Raw genomic sequence first — 20,756 nt, forward strand, 5'->3', positions numbered from 1 at the left:
AGTCTCACAAAGGGGCGGGGCAGTGGCGAAGCCCACGTGACACAAATACAGGAAATGACTCCTGTAAGATCTCGTTTATGAACCGTGTGCACCATCTGTGGTGTGCACCATTGACATATATAAAGACAGCCCCTCCCTCTCGCATGGAGAGAGTGCCGTTTGCCCCCCCCCCCCAGCAAAAGCCGCTGTGTCGTTGCCACGTCACTGAGGTCAAACGGGAGGAAAGATGGCGAGCACCTATCAGAGTTTCAACTTGTAAGTACTGTGGATCTCTATCGCAACATCATGTAGCTTTATTTTCTCACTGAATGAAGAGGCGAGGAGTTTGTATTACTTCATCGCGACAAATCTAACGATAAACCGGTTGAACACCTGAATTGTCCCTTGCCAGCCCATGTATCGTGTTATTGGTCATGCAGCCAATGCTACATCTGATCCCGGAGAAAGTTTTCATCACAAATGGACGGTTTTGAACGTGTTGGATTGACAGAATATGGTTAAACGGCACTCCCGTGCTTCCGGGTGAAGCTAATTGGGTTTCATAATGTTGTGTTGTGTGAGCTTGTTGTTACCAGCTGCTTACCAGTTAGTTACAATGCTGCATTAGCTCAAATAGCTAATGGGTGTTTTCTGACGGTTTGGTTTCTGTGATTGCTGTTGGTCGTGTGATGTCAGTGAGTTCCTGTCTCTTACAACAGGCGCACCACACCAGAGAAGTTTTACGTAGAAGCTTGCGACGATGGCTCCGGGGACGTCCTCGCTATTGACAGAGTCTCAACTGAGATGACTCTCACAGGTAAGCACAGGCTTGGTGGTTTTAGTGTTAGAGTTAAATGAGAGCATGTCAATTAGATACAAAGTGTCTCAAAAGTCTTCTGTTACTTTGCAGCAAATCAGCTAGCCAGTTGCAACTTTGTTTACATTTTTGTTTACTCCAAGCGGACTAAACAAAGGTGAATTCCAGCACGTGAACTTCAAACACAAAAGCTTCAACAGTTGGACAGATAGGTAGAATGTCTTCGCCCAGAGGCCTCTTCATACATGTACTACACATAGGTTAAAGGCGTATGGCAGGTTGGAGAAGCGGCTTGTGATCGGAGGGTCACCGGTTCGATTCCCCCACTGGACGGGCAGGAAAATTTAAAAACATGAATGTGCAGTGTAAACTGTGTAACGTTAACCTTGCATATCATACAACAACCATCATGATCAAACATGTTGCGTTTAAGATGTGTTGTTACCTGTAAGCCCTGCCCATATTTTTGCATATTTGTGTTCATTTCGGACCGTACTGGTATGTAACTATTTTTGAATTTCTTTATTATTTTTTTGCCAGTACGTGTTAATAATTTAATGTGAGTACTTGTATGGAAATTACTTAAAATGCTTATTCCTAGCTATTCAGTTCAGTTTTATTTAAAGTGCCAATTCATGACACAGTTATCTCAAGACACTTTACAGGTGTGTAAACAACACATTCAACAAAAAGAAGAGAATCAGAGAGAAACAGGTCCCAGGGCAAAACCCCACACTGAGTAAGCATATGGTGACAGTGGTGAGGAAAAACTTCCTGTTAACAGGCAGAAACCTCGAGCAGAACCAGACTCAGTGTAGACGGACTTCTGCTGTGACCGCCTGGGAGGGAGAGGGGGGAGAGGAGAGACAGGGAGATGGAGAGAGAAAGGAGAGGGAGAGAGGAGAGACAGGGAGGATAGAGAGAACAGTGCAGAGCAGGAGCAGCAGGATCCAGGCAGGGCCATGGAGAGGGTTCTGGATCCAGCAGCACTATCAGTGCAGCAGGCAGGGCCATAGAGGGCTCAGGATCCAGCAGCAGTACCAGGCCTCAGGAGGGTGGGGTAGGAGATTCTGGATCCAGCAGCAGTCTGGAAGTGCTGAGAAAAGATGGAGCATGAGAGCTCCGGGGGAGAGGACAAGTTAGTACTGTACCGGTGATGGGACATGATGAGTGAGTCCCCCTGCTCTGAAAGCTTGGTGTCTAAGGATCTCCCCCAGCAATGTAAACCTATAGCAACATAACTAGGGGTTGGTCTAACTATAGGCTTTGTCAAAAAGGAGGGTTTTAAGTCTACTTTTAAACATAGAAAAGCCCTTTATTTTCCAATGTTGTTGCTTTATTATAAAAACAATGAGGGACTTCTATTGTTAAGAAATTGGAGAGAATGAAAGGTGTTTAGCACAGAATTAGCTATGCATTGTTGTGGGCTATTGTACAATGATTTCACAGGGGAAAAAGAGTGCAGGCAGAAACAGACGCAGTTAGATGTTAGATGAAGAGCTGCAGACCACAGGCTCTTTTTACTGCACTTCTGCAGATAGCTCACCTCCATAAGGTACACAACTTGTATTATCTCGAATGACTCAAGCCAAGCCGAGACTGCCGCTGTGAGCTCCAGTTAATATTGTACCACAAGTAAGGAATTTCATCAGGCATGTTCACACGACACATGTCACCGTTCAGATCAGTTAATTGTTAGTCCTTTTATTAAGTAAAAATGCCAAGCAGTTAGTTTTTCAGGCCGTGTCGCTAGCCACACTAAACTAGGCTACACAAACCCCTGCTAGCTTCTGCTCATCCAGTTTTAACATGAGCTAGCAGTACCATTTCCTTCTTTCTCCTTCTGCTCAGCTAATGGGCTCTGGGTACATCGTTACCTGCTGTTTTAGCTACTTATATTGCTTCCCTCACTGACAGCTGAACTACATTCAGATACCAGCAGCCACTGTCCCCCATTTTTGTCCTCTGTGGAATGCGTGCAGCCTACGTCAACTTCAGAATCTTCTACAAGGCTTGTCAGAGTACCATGGCCTACTGTACTACACTGAAGCACAGACTGTCTTTCGGACATGCATACGTACAATACATATGTCGATTGGAGGCACCCCACCTGGGATGTGGTTGCTTGTTCTTCCTCTAACTCAGGTGGGGTGGATAAGGGGGAGACTGTAGGATGCTCACGGTCTTTCCCAGCCACTGGCTCGCATTCCCTCCTTGCATTCCTCAGCTCGAAAGTAAGAGCTTTTTAGCCTGATACACAGTTTGATATGGATGCACAAGATGACACAGAGTGATTGGATATCAAACTGCAGGTATTGGACCAAAGGTGGATTGAACCTTGACCAGTGCTGCACAGTAGCTGTGTTTAATGTTACACTTGTAGTGATGAAACGCTCAACTCGTCTCAGAGCCTCAGACCTGCTGCACGACTTTAAGTGACTTAAAGTGACTTTAAGCCAGCCAGGTCAGGCCAGGTGTTTGTGTTGGCTGACACATCCTCCCACGTGCAGTGCACTTTGCCTTGTTTGCAATAACAAAGGGCATTTAGAAACCAATAAATACAAATCAAATTTAAATATTTTTTATTGGTACTCAATTTTTGGCACCTTGGATTTGTTTCTAAGATAGCACATCGTGGTAAAGTCAGGCAATACCTCAGTGTGTCACTATATCATGAGGGTCATGATATAGTACTTAGTATGCTGTCACCATACATGGACCAAGGGCTGCTCATCTTCACATATAGCTGGACTTCAATTCACGTAGCTGCTATACAATTAAGAGGACTGCAGTCTTTTCTCTTTGTTTCATAGTGTAGCTCATTACACTGCTGTGTCTCTGCTCTGATCCTCAGTAAGGAGGGACATCCCCGCATCTGCTGAGACCAGGCCAATATGTGGACTCATGGGGACTATACGTTTAGTGGCGGGTAAGTTCAATACATAATGCAGGCAGGTTACGTTCCATCCAGCCATAGAAAATATGACTATAACTATCAGCTGCTAGAGAACTGGAGGTTCCAGCATTGTGCTGTGTTCCGTTGTGCATTCTCATCTCCAAACACCTGGTTGTGTTAGGCATGTACCTGGTTGTTATCACAAAGAAGAAGAAGGTCGGAGACTTGCTAGGCCATGCTGTGTGGAAAGCGCTCGACTTTGACATCATCTCCTATAAGAAGACAATACTACACCTGACAGACAACCAGGTAGGATCAGTGCAATTTCTATTTATGTAGCGCCAGATTACAACAAATCTTATCTCTGTGTGTTAAAGAACATCTTCTTGATTGTGAGAACCCAAGGTTTCCCTGCAGAACGTGGCATTGTAAACATATGATTAATTTTATTTAATCATATGTTTACAATGCACTGTGACTTGTTAGTGGTTTTAATGTGGCTGATTGGTATACAGAATGTTAGAGGGTTAGGGTTGTTAGTAGAGAAGGTGCAGTTGGAAGAGATGCTTTTAAAAGGAAGAGAGGGACGCCCCTGCTCTTACTGTTCCACCAGTGTGGAACGTTGTCAGAGAAAAGTCTGGCTTACGAGTGCCTTGTGTGAAGGGATGGCAGAGCCAGACGAAGTTCATTTGCTGAACATAGAGCCCAAGAAGGATTGTAAGCCCTGAATGAGAACGCTCAGGTAGCTGGGTGCAGACCCCGAAGTCACTCTGTAGGCCCGTGTTAGTGACTTTGATTCTGGCTACCATAGGGGACCAGTGTAGTTGGATGAGTAATGGAGTGACATGCACCTGGTTCATTAAAACCAGATGCGCTGCCGCATTCTGGATCAGGTGTTGGTGTGTGTGTGTGTGTGTGTGTGTGTACCCAAAACTATGAACTTTCACTCTAATTGTTATGAAACTAGCGGTTTACCAATAGAGGCTTTGCAATAGTTTGTAGCAGGAAAAAATCGATAGCTGATTAATCAATCACACTGTCAGAAATGAACATTCCTTGACTGGAGACTAGAACACTGTTTAACTGGCGTCCATCTCAAAGTAAATAATAAATAAATCTGGAACTGATTATACTAACCATAAAAAATCTAATGGGATTTTTATTGTTTTTTTTTGTTGTTGTTGTTTGAGCAGTTATTTTTTAAAGTTTCGTGCACAAAATTTCACTTGAAGTGAACTAGTGGGAGCTCCACAGCCATCAGCCACTGTTGCCATGGAGTTCAGCCAACGCCAATTAATCGGTCACCCTCTATTTAAAGCTGTGCAAAGCAGAGATGTGTTAAATGCTCTGTGGGAAGTTCTGATCTTTTGTGATTTGCAGACTCAGGCTAGATGTTCTGACAGTTTAGCCATTTAAACTAATCGCACTGTTATTCTTCTCGTGGTCCCTGTTGAACAAGCAGTGGGATTTCCACTCCTTATACACACTGGCTTGGATAAAATACCACCTTATGGAAAAGTAGAGACTCTGACTCCCCTTTGTCTTCAGATTAGCGTCAAGTGAGAAATAAAATATAATAAAAACATATTCTTATGAAGAACAGAAGAGTAAAATATTTTTCATGGTTCTGCTGTCGTTCAGATCGGCACTGGACATTTATCTGACGAAGCTGGGTGTGTTCAGACAATTGGGAGGATTTACATATTTTTCTTGATATTATTAAAAGTCACCTGGGAGTCTTATCTACTGGCATTAGCTTCCTCTACTAGACACATTCCACACTACCGCCCTTCTCCACTCAGTGTTTTGTCTCTCACCTCTGGTGCTTGATCTGTCACTTGTTATAGATGCAAGACAACAAGACTTTCCTGTCCATGATGAACAATGTGCTTCATACAGACGGCTTCTACTTTGCTACAGACTATGACCTAACCCACACTCTGCAGCGCCTGGCAAATACCAGCCCAGAATTTCAAGAGATGAGCCTTCTGGAGAGGGTAAGACATACTGTATATGCCAAATATAGTCCAGTCTCTCTATGGATTGGAGGGGCTGCAGTGGTCAGAATTACACAGATCCTCCACAATGTTAAAACTAACTGCTAAATATTTTGTAGGACCCCTGACATTAGAATGTTGGGTCCTTTTGCGTCCTGTGCATTGAGGATGAGGCCTCCAGGTTGTAAGGGGTGTATTTGGTCTGCAGTGTGTAGCTGGGTGATGATTAATGTTATTCATTTCACCTGTCAGTGTTGTTAATGTTGTGGCTGATTGGTGTAAATGCCCAGTCAGAAAGGTCATTCATAAAATGAGAATTAAATTCACAAAAACAGTAGTTACTTTGTTTGTTATTTACTTGTAAGTAAAACACATTTTATCATATATCAAATAATACTTACATAATGTTCCTCACAGTGTTCCACCATGGCTGCCTGTGTGTTTAGTTATGTGTTAACATGTGTTAACTCACCTTGTTCCAGGCAGATCAGCGTTTTGTCTGGAATGGCCACTTGTTGAGGGAATTCATGGCACAGCCAGAGGTATTACTGTTCTCTTTCGTAGCATTTGTTTTGACATCTCACTCGCAATCTCACTTACCCACTCTGTATGCAAATAAATAAGTACATATTTCTTTTTGCATGAACCAAATACCTTGTTGCTTTTAACTGGTAGACCAGCAGTAGTAGCCAACATGCTGCTTTGTCTTTTTTTTTTTACAAAAAGAAAGAAATAACTTCATGTAGAACATTTACTGAATTGACAAGAAAGTAATTAAAAATTTGTTGTAGACATTTCACAAAGTTTCTTAAGCTTCTCCCAACATGACACATTAAAAAAATAATAATAATAATGTGATAATGTACACGCCACCCCCCATAGGCCTCCTTGTTTTTTTCCTTGTTGTTTTGCCCACATGTGGACGACATCGTCTTTTACTGAGGTTGATCGGTTCTGATATGGAAATTCAAAAGTTTTTGCACTCTTTCTTAGGAAACACAGCTACACTGATAAAATTATCAGCTGAAACTTTGTGTTGCCAAATATCTTTATTTTAGGGGTTCTAAAGGCACAAACGTAGGAGAAGATATGCCTTTTAAAGGTCTTAAGGTGGAGGTAGCCTCAGGCTCTCTCTTTTTGGTTCATCAAGAATGTTGTTAAAGGGATTCAGATTTTATCTCATATGAATTGTTCATAGAATGACAAAAACAAGCACGACAGTAAGGCGTTTCATTGTCTAACACTGCTCCTTCTCTTACAGTTACACAGGTTTGTGTATCCTGTTGTCCATGGCTGTATCCTTTCCTGTTGCTGCCTGACTGCCACAGTTTACCACTAAAATGTACATTAGACAACACTATTTTAGTGAATGTGACACCTGTCATGTTAGACTCATCTCAACACATCATCTGAGTGAAGCGTTAAAGCCTTTATTGAGACATTTATAATTTCTATGAGTGTCCCGTGTGCTTTGTGCTGCTAAATGTGTTGATAGAACAATGTTCTCATGTCCTATAAACTATTGAGTGACAATCTACAATAAATTGCCCAAAAAGCTACTTTAGTATTAAAATAACTTTTTGATGCTGATTCAGGGAAGAAGTTCTTTCCCACTTTCAATTGTTATGTTTATTTATATTTTGTTTCATGTTATTTCTTATGCGTATAGCACTGACTCCTTACTGTTCCAAGCAGAAGTGTTAATATCTTAACACATCTGTTGACCAGTCATCATCATGAAGTCAAGTTGCATCAATGGAAAGGTGTTTGAGTGGAGCATTATCTCCAGGAGGAGCTGTTTCAGAGCCGGCGTTCGTTACTATGTCCGAGGTAAGACTACTGTCCCGCCCATTGACCCCACTGTCACAGTTTGATGTCCGCCGGAAGTAGTTCTGAAGAGGACCCTGTCTTATATCGTTGGAATCTTTCCATACTAACATCGTGTTCATTTTGTTTGACCAGTTTAAAAAGTATGGTCTAGACCTGCTCTATTTGGAAGGTGTCGTAACATAACTTTTGTTGTGAATGAATTGAATTGTTCTACGGAAGGTTCATATCCATTTCTAACCGTTGTGTACTCCACATTCCACGCAACAGTTGTGATTTCTAACAAACAAACTCAATGGGAGAATGTGGGCACCTGGAGGTAAACTCTGATTTCTACTTCCAAACATTTAATGCAGATGGTGAGGTGATGAATTGAAGCCAGATTGTGCAATGATGCCTCCTTTCGTCTGACATCTTTCATTTCGCTTATTAGCAAACATTGATCAGATCCATGTTATCATAAACAAACAAACAAAACCAGCTGTGGTACTTGTGGTGAGTCATAACTATTCCATGAGCTCCTTTTTAATTCGAAAAGATAGAAGCCAACTACGATCTTAAATCAAAGTTGTCTCAGTTTTTTATCAGCACTGTCACCATCACTTTGTCCACCTGCATAGGAGATGCGGACTGTCCGGACTGTCCAGTAACTGGTGAAATTAATGATCATCATTCGTTATAGAAATCCAAGATAACGTAAATTAACATTAAAGAATTGTAGAACAGAGCATCAGTAGTACGGTATCTGTTATCTTCTAATACTGTGGTACCACCGAGTACAGTTTCAGTTTTCGTAAAGTTTTTGTGTGTAAATTGGTAGGTTCGAATCCCAGTCTGGCCCCTTCTGTGTGGAGTTTGCATGTTCTCCCTGTGCCTGTGTGGGTTTTTTCTTCTTCTTGACTCCAACTCCCACAATCCCAAAAACATGCACGTTAGGTTAATTGGCTACTCTACATTGCCCCTATGTGTGAGTGTGTGCATCTGTGGTCGTCTGTCTTTGTGTGTCAACTACGATTGACTGGCGACCAGTTTAGGGTGAACCCCGCCGCTTGCCCGTAGTCAGCTGGGATAGGCTCCAGCTCCCCCGCGACCATGGCAGATAAACTGTATAGAAAACGGATGAATGGATGGACATTGCTTACAGAGGGTCTGATTATCTTTTGATGCATATCAGAGTATTAATGAATTCGGAAATTGCTCTGATTTCACTACTTTGTTAAAAACATAATTGTATAAAGGATGTTACTACATGGGCTCCTGAACACTTTCTTAGCCTGTTGTCAGTAAACAGTTTGCTTACAAATGACTGTGTTTTTATGTACATTTTATAGTATCACAACATTTTAGAAATAGGGTTAGGTAGGCAGTTGTATCTCTTCTGTGCTGCTGGGTAGAAGATGTGTGTGAAGCAGCACACTCCCCAATGCTTAAAATATTAGATGAAATCAAAAGACAAAGTAATTCAAAGTCAAAATTTGGGCACATCTAACGCTACAGAACAGTGGAAAAGTGACATATCTTGTCATTGGAGGGAACTCACTCCAACGAAATTTGTTCTCTGCATTTAAACCACCCAAGTGACGTGCACACACACACAGCAAACCCGGGGCAGTGGGCGACCGCGTGCAGCGCCCGGGGAGCAGTGGGGGTTAGGTACCTTGCTCAAGGGTACCTCAGCCATGGACACCGGTACGGGGAATCGAACCAGCGATCCACCGGTTACGGGTCCGACACCCTAACCGCTGATCCACGACTGGCGCAATTCGTTTGTTTCATGTCATTTGTCAGGAAATCTAGCCGTTTATATACATTCAAGTGAATTTAACTCCTGAGCAGATATGTTACTCAGGCATATTCAGTGGATATTAAGTCAGTGGAAAAGTTGTCTCTGCATTACTGGGACTTTGAAGCCTTTAGATGTCTAACTTCTTTCATTCTTTGTGTTTTTGTCTGTAGGCATTGATTCAGAAGGCCATGCTGCTAACTATGTGGAAACAGAGCAAATAGTGCAGCACAACAATGCCAAGGCTTCCTTTGTTCAGGTGAACCCAAACATTGATCCTACAGTAGAGATTTGGCGTAAACATGTTGTTTTGTGCTGCGTCACACTCAAGATGAGCCATCTTTCTAGACTGGGGCTAAAGCATGCCTGATGCGCCTCCAAGGAGGTTGTGACCAACCTGTGGTGACCCCCTCTCTCGCTGTGAAACAAGCATGTTTGTGACTCAACTCAAGTCTGTGCAGGAGACAAGCGGGAAAGACGTTTTTATTAATATTCTGGCTCTACTTGCTGTTTTCTCCCTGCCATTTCTTTATCTCGGCGCCCTCTCACTCCTGTTCTGATATTTTCACATCTTCTTGTGTAAGGTATTGATTTATTTTTACCAAACCCGAGTTAGCGATTGTTGGAACACTGAAAAGACAAGCCAAGGTGGTTTTCGTGAGTTTATGTTTTTTCTTTTGGATTTGAATGATTGGCGAGAGTGACAGCAGCTGTTTCTGGGTAACGAAAAAGAATTTTATTCTTCATCGTATTCTTCATGTAGGGATGCTTTCTGTAATGTTATCATATGGTTACAATAATAGGAACAATTTCTGAAGGGAAATTTAAAGAATTTCCCTTCAGGGATTAATAAAGGAATTCTGATTCTGATTTTGACAATAAGAATAACCTGAGCCTGTCAGTGGCAAACACAGGCATTAATTTAACGAAAAGAAACGTACATCTTCTTTGAACCCAGGTCACGAGTGTCACTTTTACAAGCAAGTTCATCAAAGCAGTCTTATAGTATGTTTATGTATTATGCTCTTATTCTTTATAGACAAGAGGCTCCATCCCCTTATACTGGTCCCAGAGACCTAATCTCAAGTATAAGCCAAAACCACAGATCAGCAAAACAGTCAACCATGTAAGTTTACACAAATCATTTCTCTGTGTTTGTTAAGTTATTTATCTGAAATCTTCTCATACATTTGTCCTTTTTTCTGTGTTTTACGCTTTAGTTAGATGGATCCCAGAGACACTTTGACTCACAGATTATTCTCTATGGAAGACAAACCATTTTGAACCTGGTAAGATGAAAAAATATGTAATTATCACATTTGTTTTTTGTTGCTTGTGCTGATTTCATTTTATGAAATCACTGTGCCACCTAGAATTTAATTTCATCTATGATATATGCCTCTAACTACAGAGCATCAGCCAAAGGAAATAATACCATGACACTATATAGACAAAGTGACCATTACACCAATAGGAACTTTAATGACATTGCATTTGAAATACATGGACAGCTTTGCAGCTATAACAACTTCCACTCTTCCAGAAAGGTTTTCCACATAATCCTGGAGTGTATCTGTGGGATTTTTTTTTCCCATTCATGCAGTTGAGCAATAGTGAGATCAGGCACTGAAGTTGGACCCAAAGGGCTGGCTCACAGTCTTGATTCCGGTTCATCCTAAAGGTGTTCGATGGGGTTGAGGTCAGAGCTCTGTGTGGGCAAGTCTTCTTCTACACCAAACTCATCCAACCATGTCTTTAGAGACCTTGCTTTGTGCACTGGGGCACAGTCGTGCTGGAAAAGAAAAGGTCTTTTCTCAAACTGTTGCCACAAAGTTGGAAGCATAGCATTGTTCAATATGTCTTCGATGCTGAAGAATTAAGACTTCTCTTAAGGGGCCTAGCCCAACCCCTGAAAGCTGCTCCATCCCAATACCTTTGTCTATATAGTGCATATGTATATGTTCTTGAATTTCCCTTGGGATCAATAAAGTATATATCTATCTATCTATCTATCTATCTATTTAGCTATCTATAATATTTATGGTGTTTGCTTTATTTTTAGATAAAAACACTGAGTTCTTGTCATTGTTTTTGCACAGATCAATCAACATGGTTCAGAAAAGCCACTGGAGCTGGCATTTGACAAGATGGTGACTACATTGAGTAATGGCATGATCAAGTAAGATTACCACCAATTGTGTCTTTTACCTTTTACATGTGGCTGGGTTCTTACATTGTAGTACTTAATATTTGCTTGCCCTCAGATCTGATTGAAGTCATTATACTTCTGGTAAACGCATGATTTTCTGTAGGTATATAGCCTTTGACTTCCATAAGGAATGCAGTCGAATGAGGTGGCACCGCCTTCAGATCTTGGTGGACATGGTCGCTGAAATGCAGGATGAATTTGGGTCAGTATGATTTTTTGCATTCTGCATGAGTCTCTATACAAAATACACCAGGTGTACCGTTTACTCTACATCAGAAGTAATGATATGCATGTGGATTCAGATATTTCCTGGTAGATGCAGATGGAAAGGTGCTTTTGAACCAGGAGGGGACATTTCGGAGCAACTGCATGGACTGCCTGGACCGTACAAATGTCATCCAGAGCCTGCTGGCCCGACGTTCTCTGCAGTCCCAGCTGTGGGTAGGACCCTATAATAATACAGGAAGTGGACACATTAATAAAACAACTGAACATGGACAAAGGCTTTCCTCAGCTTGATTTTGTGTCAGTTACAGTGGATTCCATGGGGATATATGAGGTTTAAGAAATATTTCCGTTGCCCAGTCCCCTTCACCACACTACTATTTACTCTCAATGAATATTAATTAGTCTAATATAATTTGAAATTTGACATGTTTTAAATTAAATTGAAATGGTCAAGCTGCTTGTCTATTTTTGTAATTCTTATAACACAGCATTGAAAATCTGGTATCCAGTTATTCAAGTAATGACAAATACTAGCTTATGGCATTGACAGAGTGAACAGACAAGGTGGAATTTTACCTGTAGAAAGTGAGAGCAGAAGTAAGGTGAGTGTGACATGACCATACTTTTGCACTGATGGAATTAGTACTGTTAAAATATATATTCTAATGAATTTATCAAGACAAAGCATAAACACGGAGGAACTGTTGACTTTTTAAGAACAACAAATTTAAACCGAGCAGAAAAACATTTCAACCTAAAATATGATGGAATATATTTGTGTGTGTGTGTGTGTGCCTGCAGAGAATGGGAATCCTTCACATGGGCCAACAGATTGAAGAGCAGTTGGACTTTGAGAAGACATACAAGAATGGTGGGCTCTCCTTGACATAGCAATGGCCTGAGTAGTTTTCTTTGAACTAATCACATGGCAGGTTTACATTCAAGGTCAGATATGATAATATGATCTTCTTCTTTTATTTGTCTTTCTTTGGTTTTCCTGTCTTTTCACCTTTAGCCTGGGCAGACAATGCTGATGCCTGTGCCAAGCAGTATGCTGGGACTGGTGCCTTGAAGACTGATTTCACCAGGTCAGTTTTCATACAGCTAAGGTGGGCCAACACCTGAGCCGAATGGGTGTTGCATGAGCTGTGCAGCTCAGGCTGGCCGTGTGGCATCTTCAACTTGTTTACACAGGCATCGAAATAGAGAGCAACAAATTCCACAATGTGCACGTGCTTGCTCATGCAGCCAGTATGTGCCGTCTGTAAGGATGAAGATGTTGGCTTCTCTGCTTATGTGACAATTTTCCCTCGCCCTGTTATTGCTATGAAGCCTGTTTATAATTATTACGTTTACATGCAACAAGAAAGTTCATGAAGGGAATGGAGGGATATGGTTCAGATTTATCCTCTAGTGATTTTCTGCATCATGTTGAATGACATGTTCTTTCAGGACAGGGAAAAGGACTCACTGGGGCCTGCTGATGGATGGCTGGAACTCCATGATCCGATATTACAAAAACAACTTCTCTGATGGTTTTAGACAGGTGGGTCCAAACGTTAATGGATTCAAGTACTCAGATAGTCTATTGTAGTCATCCTTTTCTGCAACAGCCAACCATACTTATTATTGGTAAATTGCACTGCGCTTCTAACTGGCTCCACCTACTCAACAATCACTTCTCTTTTAAAATGGCGTTTTTATTCACTGAAGATCCTGAGGTCGGTGTGCAGATATTGAGAGGAGTTTTTATAATGGTTTTTAATATATATTTTAAAAATCCCCCTTTCACCCCAGAGGGGTTTCCTCCTCCAGCTCAGGTGGAAGAGTTTGAGGGCTCTGCGCAGTATAAATTAAATAAAGTATAAAAAATATATATATAGATATAGATATAGATATCTATATCTACATTCACACACACACACGTGCACACACTATATACAGTTGCAAGAAAAAGTATGTGAACCCTTTGGGATTATTTGGATTTCTGTATAAATTGGTCATAAAATATGTTCTGATCTTCATCTAAGTCACATCACTAGACAAACACAGTCTGCTTAAACTAATACCGCACAAAAAATGATAAGTTTTCATGTTTTTATTGAACACAACATGTAAACATTCACAGTGCAGGGTGGGAAAAGTATGTGAACCCCTAGGCCAATGACTTCTCCAAGAGCTAATTGGAGCCAGGAGTTAGCCAACCTGGAGTCCAGTCAATGTGATGAGATTGGATGTGTTGGTTAAAGCTGCCCTGCCCTATGAAAAACACACACCAGTTTTGAGTTTGCTGTTCTCCTGAGGCATTGCCTGATGTGAACCATGCCTCGCACAATAGAGCTCTCAGAAGATCTGCGATCAAGAATTGTTGACTTGCATGAAGCTGGAAAGGGTTACAAAAGTATCTCTAAAAGCCTTGATGTCCATGTGTCTACTGTAAGATAGACTGTCTACAAATCAAGAAAGTTCAGCACTGTTGCTACTCTCCCTACGTGTGGTCGTCCTCTAAAGGTGACCATGAGAGCACAGTGCAGAATGCTCAATGAGGTGAAGAAGAATCCTAGAGTGTCAGCTAAAGACTTACAGAAATCACTGGCACATGCTAACATTATTGTTGACAAATCTACAATAAGTAAAACATTAAACAAGAACGGAGTTCATGGGAGGACACCACGGAGGAAGCCATTGCTGTCCAAAAAAAACATTGCTGCATGTTTGAAGTTTGCAAAAGAGCACCTGGATGTTCCACGGCACTACTGGCAAAATATTCTGTGGACAGATGAAACCAAAATTGAGTTGTTTGGAAGGAACACACAACGCTATGCGTGGAGAAAAAAAAGCACAGCACACCAACATCAAAACCTCATCCCAACTGTGAAATATGGTGGAGGGGGCATCATGGTTTGGAGCTGCCTTGCTGCCTCAGGGCCTGGACGGATTGCTGTCATCGACGGAAAAATGAATTCCCCAGTTTATCAAGACATTTTGCAGGAAAACTTAAGACCATCTGTCCGCCAACTGCAGCTCAACAGAGGATGGGTGATGCAACAGGACAACAACCCAAAGCACAGAAGTAAATCAACAACAGAATGGCTTCAGCAGAAGAAAATACACCTTCTGGAGTGGCCCAGTCAGAGTCCTGACCTCAACCCAATTGAGATGCTGTGGCATGACCTCAAGAGAGCAATTCACACCAGACATCCTGAGAATTGCTGAACTGAAACAGTTTTCTACAGAGGAATGGTTCAAAATTCCTCCTGACCGTTGTGCAGGTCTGATCTGCACCTATATTAAACGTTTGGTTGAGGTCATTGCTGCCAAAGGAGGGTCAACCAGTTATTAAATCCAAAGGTTCACATACTTTTTCCACCCTGCACTGTGAATGTTTACATGTTGTGTTCGATATAAACATGAAAACTTATCATTTTTTGTGCGGTATTAGTTTAAGCAGACTGTGTTTATCTAGTGATGTGACTTAGATGAAGATCAGAACATATTTTATGACCAATTTATACAGAAATCCAAGTAATCCCAAAGGGTTCACATGCTTTTTCTTTCAACTGTATTCTGTATATGTATGTATGTATATATACAGTACTGTGCAAACGTTTTAGGCAATTGTGAAAAAATGCTGTAAACTAAGAATGCTTTCAAAAATGAAAGTGTTAATAGTTTGTTTTCATCAATTAACAAAATGCAGTGAATGAACAGAAGAGAAATCTAAAATCAAGTCAGTATTTCTTGTGACCACCAACTCTTCTAGGTACACTTGCACACAGTTTTTGAAGGAATTTGGCTGGTAGTTTGTTCCAAACATCTTGGAGAGCTAACCACAGATCTTCTGTGCATGTAGGCTTCCTCCTGTCCTTCTGTCTTTACATGTAATCCCAGACAGACTCGATGATGTTGAGATCAGGGCTCTGTGGGGGCCATACCATCACTTCCAGGACTTCTTGTTCTTCTTTACACTGAAGATAGTTCTTAATGACATTGGCCGTATGTTTGGGGTCGTTGTCCTGCTGCATCTGGTTTCTGATTCCCCTCCCTACGCTATACTGTATCGCTCACTTTGCATTTTGTAAATTGCTAAAAATATACAATTATTATTTCTATTTTTGACAGCATACTTAGTTTACAGCATCATTTCACACCTGCCTCAAACTTTTGCACAGTACTGTATATATATATATATATATATATATATATATATATATATATATGTGTGTGTGTGTGTGTGTGTGTGTTTGTGTGTATAATGTAATAGGGTAGCTAGGTAGTTAATGTTGGGTATTTAGAGGTCCACTCAAAAACAAAGAGTGGAGGAAAAGAATAACTGTTGACAGAGGAGGAAACAATTGGTTTGTTTTAATGTAGGACTCCATCGACTTGTTCCTGGGGAACTATGCTGTTGATGAAGCTGACTGGACCACCCCATTACGTGACCCCAAAGACTGGAAGTTTCTGACGGTAAGAAGGACTCACGATGAAAGACTGATGAATTTTTCTTCTTTCAAAGTCTAATGTGACTCTCTTCCTTTCCTAGTTGCCCATCATCATGGTGGTAGCATTCTCCATGTGTATCATCTGCCTGCTAATGGCTGGTAAGACAAACTGCAATGCTCCAGAATTTTTATACCCACAAACATAATAATGACATGATTTTTTTATATATGTTAAAACAAATTCATATGATGTAAGTAATTACAATTTATTGGAAAGTTCCTTGAATATTTAAAATTAGTTTTAAATTACCTCCACTGACTCAGTATGATTTGCTGTGCCATCAGGTGACACATGGACTGAGACTCTGGCTTATGTTCTGTTCTGGGGAACAGCCAGTGTGGTGACGGGTGGTCTCATCCTCTTCAATGGACTGGACTTTGTAGATGCTCCCAAGCTGGTCCAGAAGGAGAAGCTGGACTGAATGTGTGTGTGTGGAAAGCAGCTTGGCCCTGGCGAGCTCACTGCCTCATCCTCTAGCTCTTCATCACTTAACTCTCAGCATCAGCAGGCTTGGAGCCTTTACTGACGTAGGGTGGATTGGAGGAGGGTAGTGGGCACCAGTGCTGGCCTTGTGCACTACGGCAGTGGAAAGACAGAGACCACATGAGTGCATGGGCCTGCTGCTGTCCACACGACAGCGACTGTCATGTGGACAGGACAGTCTGTCCACATGTTTTACTGAACACAGAACCTTTGGAGTTTGTTCATATGGGATGATATTACACTTGATTGATTGATTGATTGGTTGGTTGATGATCAGGCATGCTATAGGACCTAAGTAAAATTGCAGTTTAGTCCCATTGCATTCCCATAAAGCAGTAGATCCCAACCTTTTTCTATAAGCTGTGCCTCACAGCCCAGTCCGATGAGCCAACACCATTATCTCATCTATGTTCCAAATGTGTTCATTTGAATGTATTTCAAACTGGATGTTATTTAACAATTAATTGTATAAAAGTGGATATAACAGATATTACATCATATTCATACAGCTGAACTGTCATTGTATAGTTCCATTTGGTCAAGTTTGCATTAATACTACCATACTACAACCACATGGACGTCTAAAAACTGGACATTCCACCCGTTTACATACTACCATTACTGGTCTATTTCAACCGTTAATGCAGACTATTTCATCTACTCTACTTGCTTGGTAACTAGTTTTCACACATAATTAAATATGAAAAAAATGAATTGCTATAGCTGATTTAACATGTAGATGATTTTTTTTTCAAGTTAGTTGAATTGCTCTACAACATCTCCATATACCTCAAACAGCACAAGTACCCCATGGAGCACAGACCCCCGGTTGGAAATTATTGGGATCAGACTTCAGAACTGCTGTAAATGAATTGTTGTATGTACTGTTAATTTCCCTTTTGCCTTTTTCTTTTTGCCATTGCCAGTATATGTTTACCTATGTACAGGTGATCTGTCCCAGGTTAAATGCTGCCTCTGTGAAAGTCTGCATTTTAAGACCAATAATGGGTCCATAAGGCTGTCCTTTTCTAAAGGCTCCAAGAAATTTTAATAACACAGCCAGTGTATCATTAGAAGTCCTCTGTATAATGTATACAGTATCTGTTAACAGCTTGTGTTTCAGCTGAATGGTGCATTTGTGCAGTCTTTATCTCTCTGTATAGTTGGGAAATCTGTTGGGTATATAATGTATTTAACATGTTTAGGATTAGGTGATCATTGGTCATTGGTAGTCATTAGTACACAGGATCATTGTATGAATTTGACCAATGAAAGCCACTGCATAATGAAAATAGTACTGCAGAAGGCAGGCTTCAACTCTTATGGTTTGTTCATGTTAGTACCCGGTTCAGCACTACATAAGAAATTTCGGATTTGGATATATTCACTGTTTGTTCTTGTTTAAAGGCATATTATGCAGAATTTGTCAGTTGCTGTTTTTAAACACACTGCTGAAATAGTGACGCTCTTGGTTGGTTGATTGAGTGAAATACCATCAAATACCTACAACCTGGGAATGAGACTCAACAATCACCTTTCTTCAGAATCACTGACACCCAGAAACATCCTGAACACAGCAAAATAGAGGGAAACACAAGAAAAAACAGGCAGACGGCAGGGTCTCTGCACATATAAGACACCAACACACGTTTCTAGTGGTGACTGAGGTGTATTATATTTGAATAAATGTAAATATAAATTGCTTTTTTAAATAACATATGGCATAGTATACACTACATAGACAAATGTGTTTGGACACACCTCTTTATTACTGAATTCAAGTGTGGTATGTGGTTATTTTTCAGGGGTTGGGCTGGGCACCTTACTTCCAACTCCACACCAATGGCCATGCACTTAGAATGTGATGGTCAGGAGTCCTAATACTTTTGTCTATATAGTGTACCTTTAAGATTGGAAGTATAAAGGGGTGTCAAAGATGTCTTTTAAGATGCTAAGTCTGAAGCACTGCAGCACTATGAACTGAAATTACAGGTTGTTTATGTACTCAGAGAAGACTGAGTATTGGTGGCAGGCTACCAGTTGCATTTTGGTACTGAGGGATCTGTATGAATTTATTCCTTTATAATGTTGCTTTTTCCATTTGTCCTTGTGGTGTTATGTTCGATATTTTTTCAGCAATGTTGGCCAGATTTTGCTGCAATGAGTTAGCTGCATACGGACCATCTGATCATAATTCCTGCTAGTTACAGTCAGCTGCTAGTTAGTTGTTGGAGTTTGGCTTTAATTTAGGATGGAGTTAAATGCATATGCTTCTTATTTTTCTGATTAGTGTTGCATTATCTCTGATATTCCTGTATTTTAAATGTTAATGTTGTTTAATGTTATGTTCTGTTGAGTTGTGTAATTTGATGCCGCCTCTAAATTGATCCTGGGATTTCATATTTTCCTCCACGAGAACCGTCAGGCTACAGGTTGCTTAGAATGTCCAACTTGATGAGAATCACCCAAATGCATCATTAATTTTGTCTGTATAATGGTAGATTTAGGCTTCTTTCATCAGTGGGCCTTGTGCAAGAACCACTGTTATGAAAGGTTCATTCTTGGATTCGTTCACCACTTTTCTTGTATTTAATATTTTATCTTTGGTACAAATGAAACTCATGAATGGTCTGAAGTCATGAACAAATTGTCTTTCTCCACAGGAGAAAAATACTTACTGAAAACTCATCACGCCTTATTGCCTTATATACTTTTGAGTGATTACATGCTTTTAGTTTACAGATTTCTGAAAACATGTTAGAAGCTCAACATTATGAAATTCTCTTTTTTACTTAATATTTTCTTGTGAATAAAAGCAAAAGCAGAGCAGAACAGGCAGCATTCCATGGAAATTTTAGGAGCATTGATTATGCTACCACATGCTTCCTTATGAACACATGGCATGACATGACTGTTTCATTTAAATAACACAAGACTGGGAATCAGAATCAGAATTGTCTTTATTATTTATCACATTACTAGGAATTTGTCTTGGTGATTGGTGCATAAATAAAACGTAAGAACAAGAAACATATAATAATAGAATAAGGTAAAACAAAATAAAATAAGTAAAATAAATATGGTTCTGGAGGTAGTACACAGTGGAAGTAGCTGAGGTAAACAACCACTAGTCTACACTACCTGATAAAGTAGTAATAAATACTTTGATACTTTACTTTTCACTATAATATCAATGTACTTTCACTCAAGGAGGAATCTGAACTCAGGACTTGTAATGTAGTATGTTAATGAATTGGTACTTTTATTTCTAGAAGTAGAAACAACAGATATAGTTCCATTAGATTAGATTTTCATGGGCTTTTTTTGTAGTGAAATACCTTTTTATACGTATTTGTGCCGTTGTGCGCCAGTTTACGGCATTTACCATTTTGATTTCACACCACGCTTCTAAAGTCTGCTGTAGCTACCGACAGGTAAACCCATAAGGACTATAATAAATACAAAAACCGAAACTGTATTATTGTGGTTATGTTCATGTAATGATAATTGAAGTTAGCCTTTCATAATGTAAAGTTGCTAGTTACAAATCCTTAAATGACCAATCAGCGTACCTTACCAGAATGCTAGTGCTGTATGGGTAAAACCATCTCAGTTTCCTATGGGATCAATAAAGTTCTTATCTTATCTTCGTATGGCTCAATTAAAGTAGTTGGAATATAGTTTCATATATTGCTACTGAATTACAATATTTATTATCACCATCAAACACACTTTTATTAACTTTCTTTGTAAAGTGCAGGCCTGGTGTTTGTCGCCATATGAGCAAGTAACAGGTGAGGAGATTTTTCTGTGCCTGCGCCATGTTAAGGATAAATAGAAGTAAGCAAAGGAAGATTAACAGACATTCATTTTATTTTCAGAAAAACACCAGTCTGAAAATGCCGTGAACGCACCAATATGTCGGGCGATTAAGTTGAAAGTGATGTTTAGTCGTCTCACGGCATTCGGCGTCTCCTTGTTAGCTCACAGATCCGAGGTCCTTGGCTTTGCTTCCACGTTGGAAATGAGAAAAA

The 20,756-nt window shown here is 40.4% G+C and overlaps 1 protein-coding gene across 1 annotated transcript; it reads left to right on the plus strand.

The window, feature by feature from the left end:
- The first annotated feature begins 68 nt into the window (after positions 1-68).
- On the plus strand, positions 69-20,195 carry sacm1lb (SAC1 like phosphatidylinositide phosphatase b). Its single transcript, XM_046399313.1, has 20 exons — positions 69-255; positions 699-796; positions 3,651-3,725; positions 3,874-4,001; positions 5,540-5,689; positions 6,172-6,231; positions 6,951-6,984; positions 7,418-7,519; positions 9,473-9,558; positions 10,339-10,425; positions 10,520-10,588; positions 11,399-11,478; positions 11,612-11,710; positions 11,811-11,949; positions 12,538-12,607; positions 12,752-12,824; positions 13,189-13,282; positions 16,111-16,203; positions 16,280-16,337; positions 16,524-20,195. The coding sequence occupies exons 1-20, from the start codon at positions 227-229 to the stop codon at positions 16,658-16,660; spliced, it is 1,761 nt and encodes a 586-aa protein (XP_046255269.1). The 5' UTR covers positions 69-226; the 3' UTR covers positions 16,661-20,195.
- The last annotated feature ends 561 nt before the right edge of the window (positions 20,196-20,756 follow it).

Source organism: Scatophagus argus, chromosome 9 (genome assembly GCF_020382885.2).
Source record: "Scatophagus argus isolate fScaArg1 chromosome 9, fScaArg1.pri, whole genome shotgun sequence".
Lineage (NCBI taxonomy): Eukaryota > Metazoa > Chordata > Actinopteri > Scatophagidae > Scatophagus > Scatophagus argus.